A 16,200-nucleotide genomic window follows, 5' to 3' on the forward strand; every position below is an offset into this window, starting at 1 on the left:
TCATGGAATATCAGGGTTGGAAGGGACCTCAGGAGGTCACATAATCCAACCCCCAGCTCAAAGCAGGACCAATCCCCAATTTTTGCCCCAGATCCCTAAATGGCCTCCTCAAGGATTGAACTCACAACCCTGGGTTTAGCAGGCTAATACTCAAACCACTGAGCTATCCCTCCCCCTAAATAAAGCACATTCAATGTCTTCTGGGTCTTCTTTGTGGATCTTTTACTGTCTAGATAAAAGCATGTGGAAATATTTCTTGATTTAAGCAAAACACGGAGTTAACTTTATATAGGAAAACCAGGCAATTTTAAAAGTAATTATGTCCAGATGAAACTGCAAATAGAATAGGAGTTAGACAAGAGTAGAATGATGTCTAATTGGATCAGAATTCTTCAAGATTTTATCATCTCTTGCAGCAGTGCTCATGTTAGTGGACAAAATTCTAACAAATGAGAGTGTGCGTACATACATGCATGACTATTAAATAGCAGCCTAGAAAAGTACTTCCTGTAAATCAAGCACTTTCTCCCATGTTTTGTCCAAATAAACCCTTTAAAATCATTTAAAGTACATCTCTTTTTAAATGGGACATTGTGACGCTCTGTACTTCGGGGGAATGCCCTACACCCCCATCTTTACAAAATGATGATGTGGTATCCAATGCACAGTTTGTCATGTTGGGTGTCTTCGGAAGGCTCATGATGCACTGAGCATGGTTGTTATAGTGATGTTATAGTAATTTTACAGTAATGGTATAGTAAGGTTATAGGTTATAATTTCATGTATATAATTATGAGGCTGAAAATGTATCCTCATGGCTTAAAATAAGAACAGGCAAAAACTCTCCAAGAGCAGAGAGGCAGTTCACACGTCATCAGGGCAGGTATGGGACAAACCCAGCCCAGCCTCATAGGAGCAAAGGATGCTGGCCTAGGCAACAACAAAGAATCTGTTAGACTCTTGAGGGAGTTACCCCCCTTCCTTTGGTCAGTTTGGAACTGCGATGAGGTAATGCTCACCTGACTCTCAAGGGGGTGGGGGACAGCAAAGCCAAGAGGGAAGAAAGGACATGATAAAAGGGAGAAACATTTGCCATGCTCTCTCTCTCACTCTTCCACCTACATCTACAGACACTACACCAAGTGACTGAAGCGCTGATCAAAGGGGAGAGCCTGGCTAAAGAGCTACCAGCCAGCTTGTGGTGAGAAGCATCTAAGTTTATAAGGGCACTGAAATTGTTAAGGTCAGCTTAGAATGTGTTTTGCTTTTATTTCATTTGACCGTTTTTATTTCATTTGACCAAATCTGACTCCCCTTGGGATAACAAGCCTGGTATATAAGCTTGCAGTGTCTAGCAGACATAACTGGACTCTTCAAGAGGGAGGTTCCTAGGGGTATTGGCTAGTGTCATTCGGTTGCACAATCAAAGAAGCAGCTTACATGCCAGAGGCTGTGCGTGAACAGCCCAGGAGTGGGGGTTCTCACAGCAGAGCAGGGTAAGGCTGGCTCCCAGAGTCAAGGATTGGAGTGACCTAGCAGATCACTGGTCTGGATAACACCAGAAGGGAATGTCGCAGACATGTTCCTTAATAATGCTGAAATGGTGAAATCAAACTTACTGAATTATTAAAAAAACAGCCTTTGCTTTCTAGACCATGTCTCTTGGAGTCAAAAGCTTATTTAAAAGAGAGCCTGTAAAGTTTACTTACAGAAAGAAAAATAAAGGCAGCCCTTCTGTTGTTTGATCTGAAATCGAGGTAACAAGAGCATTTCATATAAAACATTTTTCAGATGATTCAACTTTAAGGTAAAGTTAAGTTTTTAAAAGTTGAAAAAAATCTATTAAGTCATTTAACTTGACCTGATCTGACGAAATGTCAGGCCAGGTTCTTTATTTTACCATCTTTAAACAAGTGATTTTTTTTTTGCTTCTTTAATGAGCTTCTTTCACTTTCTTTCCCCTCTATTAACAAAAATAATACAATGGAAGAAGAAAAAAATTCCATTTGCCAGATCTAAAGCTGCTAAGGAGATGTGACAATTACAAACCGAAGGGAGGACACAGCCACAAAAAGCAGCAGAGCTAGTGCCTTGGAGGTAGTTTCAGGTCACTGATCCAAACCCATCCCATCCCAGTAGTGATGGAAAGCTGTTACCACTTGACAACTGTTTGGCAGCCTACTTAAAATAAGTGTACCATCTCAGTCCAGTCCCAAGTGGACAAGGTTTCACATAACAAAAAAATCCATTATACTTGACGCTAACTAGTATCCTGGTTGGAGGGCTCCTTAGAAAGGCCAAGGGTTGAGGCACTGATAGACTGCTGTGCCTGTGTGGAACCTCTGTGAAGTCAATGAGGCTCTGTACGGGTGCAGTACTCTGCTTGCGTGCAAGAGGTTGCAACACCCAGGGGTGGAATTTACCCCTGTGCAGAAGACCAGCAAAAGGCCTATGCATGATCTGAGTCCTCAAAATAGGGGGTTAGTGGGACTGAAGTGATGCATAGGCCTTGTGCATAAAGAAAAAATCACAGCCATAATGAACAAGGAGATTTTACTGACTCTATGAGGAGGCCAGCTCAAGATCAGCTTTAAGGCTCATTGGCCAGGCAGAATGGGGAAACCTATGTTATTTCTATTCTATTGAAAGAGGATTTCAGTTTGCAGGTTTTTTTTATAAGCAGTATAACAAAACAAACAAAACCACTGGAAAGGTGAACAAATCCTTTAAAAATGTGAGGAAGATATTCCTAGAAAACTAGATCACCTGGTCACCAAAGGTGTGCCATTAACATGGCCACCTTGCTGCTCTGCTGCACACAAACCTTCTAACAGAGGCAGCTGTATTAAGTCTACTGAAGTGTTACTATCCAATTTACACCAAGACAAAAACTCATTTCTGAACACTTTACTTGAATTGAAAAGCTTCTGCCTCTATTCCATTCATTTCAATACATCGTTAGTTATGGAAAAGTTTTTTTTCCCTAGATTTTTAAAGAAACACCTCTGTTCCCAATTTATCTTTCCAGTTTTTAAAACCATTTTTAAGTTCTGAACCTTCACACACATTCTTTGGGAAAAAAGAATGAAGGTGACTTGTTATCCTACCCACTGAAGGGAAGCTAAGATAGCTTTGTTATTTTACCTTTCAATGATCTGACAACCAGGAAAGTTACTTGTGAAACCTCTAAATAAATGAAGCTACCTTTGCACCACTAATTTTAAATCTGTGTTAGTATTTCCATCATTAACACTGCTATAAAAATAGTGTAGCCATTTTTCAGATATAAAATTAAAAAATAAAACTGTTAAAAATATTTTAGTGGAGCTCCAATGGCCTAAAAAAGGCTCTGTTTTTAAACTGACAGTTTCCATATGGAAAAAGAATGCCTTTTGGGGATCTGCAAAAAAATTAAAAAGTTAAAATATGGCCCAATTATTTCATTTAGAAATAATATGAACCTTCTGAATCAAAATAAACATCCTTTACATGCACAGAATTCCACCGGGAAAGCAGACTTACGTGTAAGCATTAGTCCTATCCTTACTAATGAGAGATAACCTGAAGTGTTTATTTGCCACATCTATTTAGCATGATAGAGAAAGAAAGAATTCCTTCAAACAAACCCAAATGCGTCCAGCTAGTTGGTGGAAAGTAAAGTAATTAGTAGTAGTCCAGGCTGATCAGTCCAAAAGATGATCTCTCCATTCCAGCTTTTCCTCGCACCTTTTCCTTTAAAATGTGTTCTCAGAATGGAAAAAGCTATCAACCTCTGAACAGCTGGGAGAGCAGGCAACAGAAATTCCAGAGCAGGATTTGTTTAGGGTTGTGTTTTCTAAGAACTCTAATGATAAGAGTATTGAAGCCCTAATGATTTCTGGCTTTTCACATATTAGAAAGACATTTTTAAAGGTATCACTAATATTTTGGAAGGGACTTCTAGATCTATATTTAGGATCTTGAGTGTCTCTTTAAGCAGAATTGACACGTTTAGCATAGTTCTTAAGTCAATGCCTCAGCCTTGTTAAAAATACCATGCATGTTGGACAAAATGCACCTCAAGTGCCACCTTACATGTTTGATATGTTACTTTGAAAGGGCCATGTTCCAGTGGAATATTCAAAATATGCTGTCTCATTTTATAACTGTATCAGGAGAAATTTTTATTTTTTAAAATTTTTTAATCAACTTTGCATTTTTGTTCTTGAGATAATGCTATTAAAGAAAGAAATCTATTATAAAAGCATGTTCATCGTCATCTCATATTCCGGGGTGGCCAACCTGAGCCAGAATTTACCAATGTACATTGCCAAACAGCCACAGTAATACGTCAACAGCTCCCCCACCCCGCTCCCAGTGCCTCCCGCCCACCGGCGGCCCCGCCAATCAGCGTCTCCCCCTTCCTTCCTGCACCTCCCAATCGGCTGTTTTCTGGCGTGCAAGAGGCTCTCGGAGGGAGGGGGAGGAATGAGGGCACGGCAGGGGGTGGGAGGGGTGGAGTTGGGGGCAGGGCCTGTAGCAAAGCCAGGGGGTTGAGCAGTGAGCACCCCCCGGCACATTGGAAAGTTGATGCCTGTAGCTTCAGCCACGGAGTCGGTGCCTATACAAGGAGTCGCATATTAACTTCTGAAGAGCCGCACGTCGGCCACCCCTGTGATATGCTGTCCTCTCTTCACTAGTAGACTTCCGGACATTTTGGTACACGAGTGCTGACTTTTGTTTTTGCTGGCGGGTGCTTTTGAAGAGGTGTGTCTGTTTGGGGTGGGGATGGATGGGGGGGCTCTCTGCCAGTTTTGGGGGGAGGCTATTTTTAGCATATTTATCCACTTCTTTCATATTCTAGTTATTGAATATGTGTCTATATTGATATCTTAATTTAATCATTATTAAACTACATAATTACATTATCATGAATTACAGTATATTAAAATCATTGCACTCACCTACAAGCTGTCTTCACGAATGGCCCAGTTTAAAGACATTATGTCTCACTGTAGCTTTCTGGATGAAACTATCATCAACACAGTGGCGCATAGGTGCTCAGTATCGGATTTACAATGGCATCAATGTGCCGGGCACACATGCAGAAAGGGCCCCAGTGTATGGTCTGCCCCCACACGGCCTCCTCCCCCTGAGGCCACACCCGCTGCTCACTCCTCTCTGCCCCTACCTCCTCTCCTCCTGCTCGCTCCCCACCCTGTGCAAGCAGCAGGCAGGGACTCAGGGTGGGGGGAAAGGCTGAGTGGGGGGTAGGACCGGGCCTTGGGGCAGAGCAGCAGGCGGGGCCTCGGGGGAAGAGGCTGATCGGGGCAGGAAGAAACAGAGGGCGGGGCCACGGTCTGGGTGCTAGGGCCCACAAAAGATTAATCCAGAGCACCCCCTATTTTTTTCGGTGGGCGCTTCAGCTCCAGAGCACCCATGGAGTCGGTGCCTATGTTTTGGTATCTTGTTCTGCATCTTTTCCATACATTTTCTCTGCTTGCAGCCCTTTTCTTTGTTGTCATGCAGCACCATGCTAATCAGAATGTGGCAAGAAAAACACTTCCACCACACACATTTCCAAATATGTTTCTGTACTTGGTACAACGTGCCATAACAGAGTCTAACTACTGTCACAACAGAGCATATGCTCTTGCCCTCTCTCCAAAGAGAAGTGCCTCAGGCACATTATCTAAGTGAAAATGAAGAGAACGTTGAAGAAGCCGGTTGGTGCTATTAAAAACGATAAAGCCCAAAGTTGTGTGTATATTTCACAAATGTCTTTCTGGGCACTTTGGCGGTTGAGTGTGTTTCACGTGCAGGGCTGGAATAAGACAATCCAGAGCCCTGAGCACAACAGACTACAGGTCCCCCCTGTAGCCCCATCATTGTGCTCTGGTGGTGGCAGGGGTGCCCCTTGCCTCCCAGATAGGTAAATAGCACGGGGTTCCCTTTTCCTGCAGGAGATGCCATTCTCCCCTTTACAGAGACTTGGTGGCAGCAAAGTATTTCCGCCCCCCCACGCCCTCCAAGTACTTATCCCAGCAGCTGGAGTGTGCCTTGGTGGGTGGTGTGTTGGCCTGCTGCACTCTTCAACCCTTGCCACACACAGAGTCCTCCACTGAGATGCATGGGGCAGTATCCCCTCACAGAGCTGTAGTTTCAGGCTGGCTGCAAGTTCAGGCAGATGTCACTGCATCGAACTTCCTCACACTGAGGAAACTAGTTCAGTTAAAATAAGCACTGACAAAAACCCTCAATCAAAACTTGAATTCAACCATTTTGAGATTCTAAAACGTGTTACATTGGGGGGAAAAAAGGTCTCTTTGCATGTCCTGATTTTGGCTGGAACACAAAGTGCCACAATAATTAGGGAAAAGCTGTTTTAACAGTATGCTACAAAGTACAGTATGATCTTGTGATGAGAAGGTATTACCATGAAAAGATAAACATTACCACTTTTTTGCTGACCAGGGTGAAACCAGTAAGTATTGAAAATTTTACAGGAAAACCTGAATTCATGAGCCCAAAGTAATCTGGAAAAAGCTTTTTTTAAGCGCATTGTGACAGGTATGATGAACACAGGCCTATCTGGAGACTGTCTTTAGAAATTTTATCTGTATGTTAGAGCCAGACCTTGAAAGCATGAAAACTTCAAAGACCATTATACCAAGATGAGACAGATGATAACGAGCCCATGGAATATTTATAGACCTTTGTATGAATACATGTTATATATGTTTGTGTGTTCCTAGCTCACAAAGCATGTGGGGAGACATCTTGTGGAATCTGAATTCACTAGGGTATGATTAATGAAGAATCTCAAGGCTGGCTATGCAGCTATCCAGTCCTTTTAGCCCCATTGGGGGTGGAGGGGGCAGGAGAAAGAGGACAGTGATTGGCTTTTACCTGTTTTCAGGAGGCTGGGAGACAAAGGCTATTGGGGACAAAGGCTGACTTTAAAGAGACTTTCTGGGATCTTGTTTTTGATTCAACAAATGGATATGACCTTTTGTCCAAGGGGGCACCCCACTATGCTGAAAGGTTGAAAGAACTGAAACTTGTCAGGGTCCCCATAAGGCTGATGGATGACTTCTGGTACGTTTAGTAGATGTTTAGACCTTTATATATTTTTTCTGTATGTTTCTGTTCTTAAATAAAGAAATCTGGTTTGAAAGAGCTGGGAAATCACTGTCCTTGTGGAGAGAAACTAAAAGAGCAAAGGTCTAAATGTTTGTCAGACGTGCTTATGGAGAATCACAAGGAGACTGCAGTGTAAAACCCCTGTTCAGAAAGGAGTGGATGAGAGTCTTTGCCCAGAGAGATGACAGTTAAGGTATATATCTACATTGCAATTAAATGCCCACAGCTGGCCCATGTCAGCTGACATGGGCTCATACTACTGGGCCGTTTAATTGCGGTGTAGCTAAAGCCACTGAGATTTTGCCCAGATTTGTTGTTCATGAGGAATTATCCACCTTTTTTACAATGGTTACTAACCTGGGAAAGCTGAGGGAAATCTCTCACTTTTGAAAGAATGCAGCTAGCAAAATTTCCTGTAAACGGAATCAAATTTAGTATGTTGTTGTAACATGTACTTGCTATAGGGGGCTGAAGAGTACCTTGCTTTATAATAGCCCTATAACTTGAAGAAAATAGAGAACATTCAGTTCACCTATGCTGGTCCTATATCTTGTCCTCATGAACTTGTTTTGCCTTAGGTGATTCTGTTGTTGCTGTCTGCATTAGACCTCCCTTCCCCATTGCCTGTTAGATTTATTTTTATGTTACATCTCGCCTTGCCTGCAAATTTTTCAGGGAAGGATCCATCTAGTACTATGTATACATACAGGGCCTAGCACATTGGCATCCAGACCCTGATGGGGCCTGTGATGTTCAGTGATCACTTAATGCTTAAGGAGCTTGTCAGTGGTCTCTTTTGTTCTGTGTCCAATTCCAAATGACTGTGCATAACAAGAGCTTCACAGGTTTCAGAGTAACAGCCGTCTTAGTCTGTATTCGCAAAAAGAAAAGGAGTACTTGTGGCACCTTAGAGACTAACCAATTTATTTGAGCATGAGCTTTCGTGAGCTACAGCTCACTTCATCGGATGCATACCGTGGAAACTGCAGCAGACTTTATATATACACAGAGAATATGAAACAATACCTCCTCCCACGGAGGAGGTATTGTTTCATATTCTCTGTGTATATATAAAGTCTGCTACAGTTTCCACGGTATGCATCCGATGAAGTGAGCTGTAGCTCACGAAAGCTCATGCTCAAATAAATTGGTTAGTCTCTAAGGTGCCACAAGTACTCCTTTTCTAAGAGCTTCACAGAGCATCACCATGGCAACTAATATATCAATTTAAACCAATTCACAGTCCTCCCTCACCTCCTTCCTTGGTATTCCAGCCCTCTTTTCCCACACGGCTCCTTTGACTGGCTGAGGGGCTGACATGAGATCCAGAAGAGGTGGACAGGTCTCACAGAGGTGGCTGAGCCCTTCTGTGCAGGAAAAGAGAGATCCATGCATCAAGGGTCCCCTCCAGGCCTGGAGCTGAAGGGCCTGACCTATGCCATTGCTAAAAGTTTTCCCTAATGTTGCCAGAGATGGCAGATTTGAGACAAATACTTGTCTCAATCTTTCCAATTTGTCTACTTTGTGCATTTGATAGCACTTTCTGTACAATCAGTTTCACTGTCTGCCATAGAGAGACAACTTGTGTTTTGTGGGTTACACACACCAACATGACAAGAAGAAAAAAAATTTAAAATAGGAAAATGTCGTTGTGAAATCACAAACATTGGCAGAGGGTCAAGGGCAGGTGTAGCAACCAACTATTTTAACTCATTTTATGAAACTGACAATTTCACACTGGTGGTATTCCTGTAAGAAAGTCATCAGCCTTTCAGACCAGCAGTGCTATGTTGGCACTGGTGCAAGTCTTAGGCTTGTCGACACCATACAATTAGTGCTCATCACCTTGAGTGTAAATTTTAGTCTGGACTAGCATATCACGCACAAAGGGACTGCATGGATCCTGCTGCCACACACTAAAAGTTCTTTTGCGTGCATTATCTTAGGACTGTCTGAAACAAGACTACATCAATGACACAAAGGAATGTTTAGCATGTAGCAGAGGGGTCTGCCACACTAGATATTGCGTGGCACATTGCTGTGGACCAGAATTTACACCTCACCTGTTGCACACTAACACACTGTGTAGACAAGCCCTTAAAATAACAAATCCAGGACCTCAGACCACTGTAATTTTCAGTACCCGCTAATTGTCTAGTTTAGCATCACTTTGGAGCTTTAACAGGGCATTAACACACATCGTATCGAAGGCACTTGGGACCCAATCCTCTCACTTTTTGAGTAAGTAGATCCCATGAGTATTCCATCTCCAGGATACAAATTTGGTGTTTCGATGCTTTCACCGTTAGCTTGTGCAGTTGTCACATGCTTTTCTCTCCTCAAATTACTCCTCAGAACAAACTACTAATAACACAGAAGAATGGCAAAGTGACTACCAGCAGATAAGATAAAGCAACTACCCAACTAACGTGAAAGCGTCCTGACAATCTACATCTTTGGAGCTTATCCCCAAAACAACAAAACCCAGGAAAATAAATTTACTGCCATACCTATCTGAAAGACTTCACAATTGAACTGAGGGTGAAATTGGTCATCTGAAACTCTTTTGGTGAAAAATGCTGATTTGGTGACACCAAAACATTTTGAGAATTTGTGTTGGTTTCACCAAATTGTTGTGTGTAAAAAAAAAAAAAAACTGAAGAAGTTGGAATGTTTCATTTTGACATTTTTGAATAACTTTCCACTGAGAAATTTCCTTTAATTCTATCAAAATCCTTTAAAATGGTTGAATTGAATGAAATGTTTTGTTGCAAAGGAACTGTTTTGTTTGATTTGTAGCAATTTTTTCTTCTCCTTTTTTGGAATTGCCAATGAACCAGAAAACACATTCACATAGCTCTGCTTCACAGCTTCAGGTCCACATAAAATCTGTGGACCTCCCCGGCTACCCAGCCATCTTCAAACTGAGCACAGTGGTTACTCCAACTCAGGACCCTCTCTCTTTCTGGTGTTGCCTTGGGAGTTTCCAGAGTTGGGGCGAGGGGAAGTTGAATTTAGTGGGCCCTCTGCAGCATGCCAATCATTTTCTTGAACAGGTGGAGTCAGTACATGTGTCCCTTTGGGGCTTGTAGAGCTTGAAAGGCCAGAGGTATTTATAGGCCTGACCAAGAAATAAAATATGAACAGTGAATGAAGCCTGAAAATGCATACAAACTAACTCTTACCAAAAATAGCAAACACCATGTGAACTGGGAAATTTCCATATGATCACAGATGAAACAAAAGTACATGAATGCTTTATTTGTCTCCAAATGCCAGATTTCTAACAACTATATATATATAGTGACAAAGCTCTGTCCTTGCCTCTGTGGGTCCCATGTTTCCTGGCGGATTTCGCTAGCCTCAGAGGCTCACTGTGACCCTGCACATAACCCCTCTCTCTAGAGACAAGGGACACAGTCTACTGAGCCATTTTCATCATAAGCCAGCGAGGGAGGTGAGGAGAAGTTATCCTTCCTTGCACAGTCTCTGTTGTCTCCCAGTCTCAGTGATTAATCAGGGGGCAAAGGTGCGGGGGGGGCCCGGGCCCACCCTCTACTCCAGGCTCCAGCCCGGGGACCCTAATGGTATCAGCTATGGTAGCTGACCTTTTAGAAACATGACATGTACAATTCCCTGGGCTACTTCCCCCACAGCAGCCCTCACTTCCTCAAGCTCCACTTCACCCTTACCTCAGGGTCTCCTTCCTTGTGCCTGATATGGTGTGTACTACTCAGCCTCTCCCAAAGCTCCTGACATGCACACCCACCTGACTGACTGGGAGGCTTTTAACTAGTTTCAGCCAGCCCTTGATTGGCTTCAGGTGTCCCAATCAACCTAGCCTTCTCCCTGCCTTCTGGAAAGTTCTTAATTGGCCCCAGGTGTCTCAATTGACCTGGAGCAGCTGCCATTTCACTTATCCTGGTACCAGGGATTTGTTTAGCCTGGAGCTAATATATCTATCTCCCACTACTTTTCTATAGCCATCTGGCCTTGCCCTGTCACAATACACACACACACACACTCACTCTAGCTGCTCTTTTCCTAAGAGAACTACAGTATTTTTAACTCAGACACTTAATGCTGATTATACCTGGCTCAAGCATAGGTGTGGGAAGGATCCTTTAATGCTGACCTTAGGCACTCTATGTAAAGCCAGGGATAACTGCAATTTCTATGCTTGTGGAAATGCAAGGATTCCACACTCAGAGGAACAAATTGTTCCAAAGGGGGTAAGGAGGGGAGGAGAGATGGCCTTGAATGCTGTCTGCACTAACTCAAGGAGCTGTCAGTCTCCAGAAAGGGAAGCATGCTGCACCATTCAAAGGGACACTGTCAGGTGTACACTCCCCATGTGCTCACCCAGGCAAAACCCGCCTGCCGCTCCCCCCCCTTATTCGAGGCTGTGGCTAAATGCCACAATCTAACCCCTGCTTTACATTTGCATGGAATTGCTCCTGCTTGAAGGTGCTATGACATTTCCAGACATGATAGCTCTTACTGCAGAACAGCCCACTAATAAGAAACAATGCAGTGTGACCATTACTACAGGTGAGGGAATGGGAAAAGAGATTTGACACTTTGAAGACCTTAAGATTAACAGGGTCACTGATTCTTGAAACAGTAAATCCAATAGCTGAGCTGAATATAAAACTAAAGAAATTCTCTCTCTCTGTCTAATTTTAAAATGCGGTATCAGCTGATACACGCAGGGATTGAAAAGGACACTCTAGGATTTAGCATACAAATCCTATTATTAATACCACCTAACAAACATTTCCTTGAAGACTGGGGCCCCACTGTGCTGGGTGTTGTAATGAGATTGGTTGAGCGTACCTCCTGGTCCTTTACTTAGTGCTCTGAGCTACCATGCAAAAAATCTGATCTTGGTTTTTAATAAGGGGTGGCAAAGGTGGACTCTACAATGAGTTCCATCTAGCGCTTCATGGCCAGGAAAGTTACTAAGGGCCTTGAGGAAGAAATTCTCTATTCAGAAGAAGAAGAGGGAAATGTCCTCTGAGCACATTCACAAAAATAAAGTAATAGCACTGTCAAAACTGCATGGATGAAGTCTTGGCCCCAGTGAAGTCAATGGAAGTTTTGCCATTAACGTCAATGGATACAGAATTTCATCCCATGTATGCAGCAGTATGAAAATGTCCTTCCTCCAGGCCCACTTTGGGAGGGTCCCTGCCTCTGGATCCTGTCAGGAAACAAATAAACCACCAAACAGTAACAGAAAGAAAAACCAACAGCACTGTGGGATGAGCACAGCAATCCACAAAAACTACAACAGTGGCAGCAAGTGCAGGGTTTGGATGCAGTGTACTCTGTAAATACTGCATGGCTTCAGCTCACACAGGTTCAATCATAAGAAGAAACCACGCAAATCTCCAGTGCAGACTCAGCCTAGGAGCACTCTTCTGTCATTAACAGTGCATAAGTGGGGAGGGGCAAAAATCAAATATCTCCGCAAAGATTCCTGGTAGCATTTGTAAAATCACAGACAAACCAAGTTCATGCTGGAGTGGGATGGGGGGATGTTGGGGGAAGCTCTGTGGTTCTAGGTCTTTGACCACACTGGAACTATTCAATACAATTAGTGAATACAATTCTGACATAATTCTTGTTGTTTAAAGCCATGTCTATAATACAGCTATAACCAAGTCAGTTACACCAGGGTTACACTCTCACCCCCTTATAACTTGGTTTAAGTTGTAGTGTGTATTGGCTGTAACTGTGCCCCCCTAACTGGGTTAAAACTGTGTACGGTTTGAGAACTTGAGGGCTTAATTTCAGAGGGGCGGAACACTTACAACTCCAGTTGACTTCAGTGGGAACTGCGAGTGCTCATCACCTCTGAAACTCAGGCCCCTAACTCCCAGCAGAGCACGAAGGGGTTAGTTTACTGCCAACCCCTTGCAAAATGAACACGGTCCAGTTGCTGAATACTATTGTGAATCAGACCATATGGATGTGTTATTGAAACGATGTAAGTTTGCGCACCCGACCATGCCAAAAAATTTTCAAGCATTAAATGTAATCCTGAAAAGAACAAAGTATAATAATCACCTATACCTAATAAATAATATTGCAGCCCAACTATTATTAACTGAAAAACCAAGCACCAAATCAGAATACCATGGATGAGATTGTGTGCGAAGCGTAGTACATAAACGTACAGCCCGGGGCATTGAAGCTGGCTAAGGTGGCTTTAAGTTTCCAGTATGCCTTCCTGATTCTGGTTGTTCTGAGGGTTGATGCAACCACTCAATGCACTTAGGAGCTGCTTAAGTTACCACCTCCAGTCCTTAGCTGGCAATAGGCTGCATCACCATCTGCAATCTCCACAGTGTTATGGGCAGTTATCCTATCAATGCAGGTGCTTATGAAGTGGAGATTTCCCCCTGCCCAGTTCAGGACTTATTCTGGTTCCTTTCAAAAGCCGCAGCAGCACTTCCTTCCAGTGCCTTGCAACCAGCCCCGGGCTCTGGACCAGGAGGAAGAATCTCTCCCCTTAGCTTTGTTTTCTGGCTTTGCCATTTTCAGTAGGATTCTCTGATAGGGATACATCACCTCTGCTGCTATTTGAATGATGGAAAGCAACATCAATAGATTCATCCTGTATAGTTATCCTGTGCTGATTTTTTCATTAATAAGGGTTAAGGAACTGACTCCCTAATATGAGAACCACAGAATCTAGATTTGGGAGTTTTGGTGGATAATCAGCTGAACATGAAGTCCCAGTGTGATATTATGGCCAAAAGAGCTAATGTGATCCTTGGATGTATAAACAGGGGTACCTTGAGTAGAGTAGAGAGGTTATTTTTACCTCTGTTCTTGGCACAAGTGTGACTGTTGCTGCACAATTCAAGAAGGGTATTGAAAAATTGAAGAGGATTCAGAGAAGAGCCATGAGAATGATTAAAGGATTAGAAAACATGCCTAATAGTGACAGACACATGGAGCACAATCTATTTAGCTAAACAAAGAGAAGTTAAATGGCGACTTAATTGCAGTCTACATGCACCTACATGAGAAATAAATATTCAAAAATGGGTTCTCCAATCTAACAGAGAAAAGTATAATAGATTTCAAAGGCTGGAAGTTGAAGCTAGACAAAATCAGAATGGAAATAAGGCGTAGATTTTATAACAATTAGGTAATTAACCATTGGAACAATTTACCAAGGGTTGTGGTGAATTCTCCATCTCTGGCAATTTTAATATCAAGATTGGATGCTTTTCTAAAAAATATGCTCTAGCAATTATTTTGGGGAAGTTCTCTGGACTGTTTTATACAGGAGGTCAGACTAGATGATCACAATGGTCTCTTCTGGCCTTGAAATCTGTGAATCTATTTTATGTTACTGAAGCGAGAGTGAAATTCTGCATGTATAAGAAAAAATAGTACATCGAAGCAAGGCAGACCAGGGGATAAGGAGTAGCCCAACTTGGCAGACAAGGGCATCCAACAAATGAATTTAACAAAGGAGCTGGGTTATAGGTGTAGATTATCAAGGAAGGCCTTGGTAAAAGGATTCAGTCAAACAACATGTAAAGATGTCTATAACTTTAGTCTACTTTGTGTTAACAGAAAAGGCCTATTTCTACTTAGTCTAGAGTATTCTTCCATGCATTTCACTTTGCTATTCTATCAGATTCAATCCATTTATTTGCACATTGGGTTCAGAGTATGTGTGATACAGTTATGCTCCATGATAATTCAAAGGTGCCATTTTAAGCCAAGTTATTTATCCTCTAGATTTCAGTGAAATTTAAGTAGTGAAAACAATATTCCAAGCCCCACGCCTCTATACATTTCTTTGTGATTCAGGTTTCTGCATACTATTGTCAGGGCAAACTCTGCCAGAAGGAGAAACTTACTACTTGTTGTGAAGTTACCCTCCCCAACCTGGGGAAGAGGATCTGCATCCTGGATGACTTGTAGTACTCCCACAGTCCGGACAGGAGGATCCAGAGCTACAGAGCTTTCATTCACAGTTATATCACTAGCTCCTGTAATCTGATTAGTTGGTGGTCCTCCTATGGAAGCTTCAAAATCTGGAGGTATATCATCTATGCAATCCGCATTTGGCTAATGGAAACAAAAAGAAAAGTCTTTGAGCTTTTATTCTACAGAGAAAATACTAAGGACTACAGTTAAGAAAGAAGGCCAGTATTCCGTCTTCTGACAGTGGCCAATGCCAGGTGCCCCACAGGGAATGAACAGAACAGGTAATCATCAAGTGATCCATCCCCTGTTGCCCATTCCCAGCTTCTGGCAAACAGAGGTTAGGAACACCATCCCTGTCCATCCTGGCTAATAGCCATAGATGGACCTATCCTCCATGAATTTATCTAGTTCTTTGTTGAAACCTGTTATAGTTTTGGCCTTCACAACATCCTCTCACAAGGAGTTCACAGGTTGACAGTGCATTGTGTGAAAAAAATACTTCCTTTTGTTTGTTTTAAATCTGTGGCCTATTAATTTCATTGGGTGAGCCCTAGTTCTTGTGTTATGAGAAGGAGTAAATAACTCCACGAGTCATGATTTTATAAACCTCTATCTTCTCCCCCCTTAGTTGTCTCTTTTCCAAGGTGAAAAGTCCCAGTCTTATTAACCTCTCCTCAGATGGCAGCCGTTACGTACCCCTAATAATTTTTGTTGCCCTTTTCTGAACCTTTTCCAATTCCCATATATATTTTTTGAGATGGGGCAACCACATCTGCACCAGTATTCAAGATGTGGGCATACCATGGATTTATATAGAGGCAATATGATATTTTCTGTCTTATTATCTATCCCTTTCTTAATGATTCCCAACATTCTGTTCACTTTTTTGACTGTCATTGCACACTGAGTGGATGTTTTCATTCTCTGAAAACAATGACTCCAAGATCTCTTTCTTGAGTGGTAACAGCTAATTTAGACCCCATCATTTTATACGTATAGTTGGAATTATGTTTTCCAATCTCCATTACTTTGCATTTATCAACATTGAATTTCATCTGCCGTTTTGTTGTCCAGTCACCCAGTTTTGAGAGATCTTTTGGAGTTCTTCACAGTCTCCCTGGG

General features: G+C 42.4%; 1 protein-coding gene across 1 annotated transcript in view; it reads right to left on the bottom strand.

Moving 5' to 3' along the window:
- Positions 1 to 16,200, bottom strand: part of RNF150 (ring finger protein 150) — a 203,983-nt gene that overhangs the window by 21,542 nt on the left and 166,241 nt on the right. Inside the window, exon 6 of the mRNA XM_077814442.1 lies at positions 15,009 to 15,219. Within this exon, the coding sequence (XP_077670568.1) occupies positions 15,009 to 15,219 (211 nt within the window). The remainder of the gene's footprint in view (positions 1 to 15,008; positions 15,220 to 16,200) is intronic.

The sequence above is a fragment of the Eretmochelys imbricata genome, chromosome 4 (genome assembly GCF_965152235.1).
Source record: "Eretmochelys imbricata isolate rEreImb1 chromosome 4, rEreImb1.hap1, whole genome shotgun sequence".
Taxonomy (NCBI): domain Eukaryota; kingdom Metazoa; phylum Chordata; order Testudines; family Cheloniidae; genus Eretmochelys; species Eretmochelys imbricata.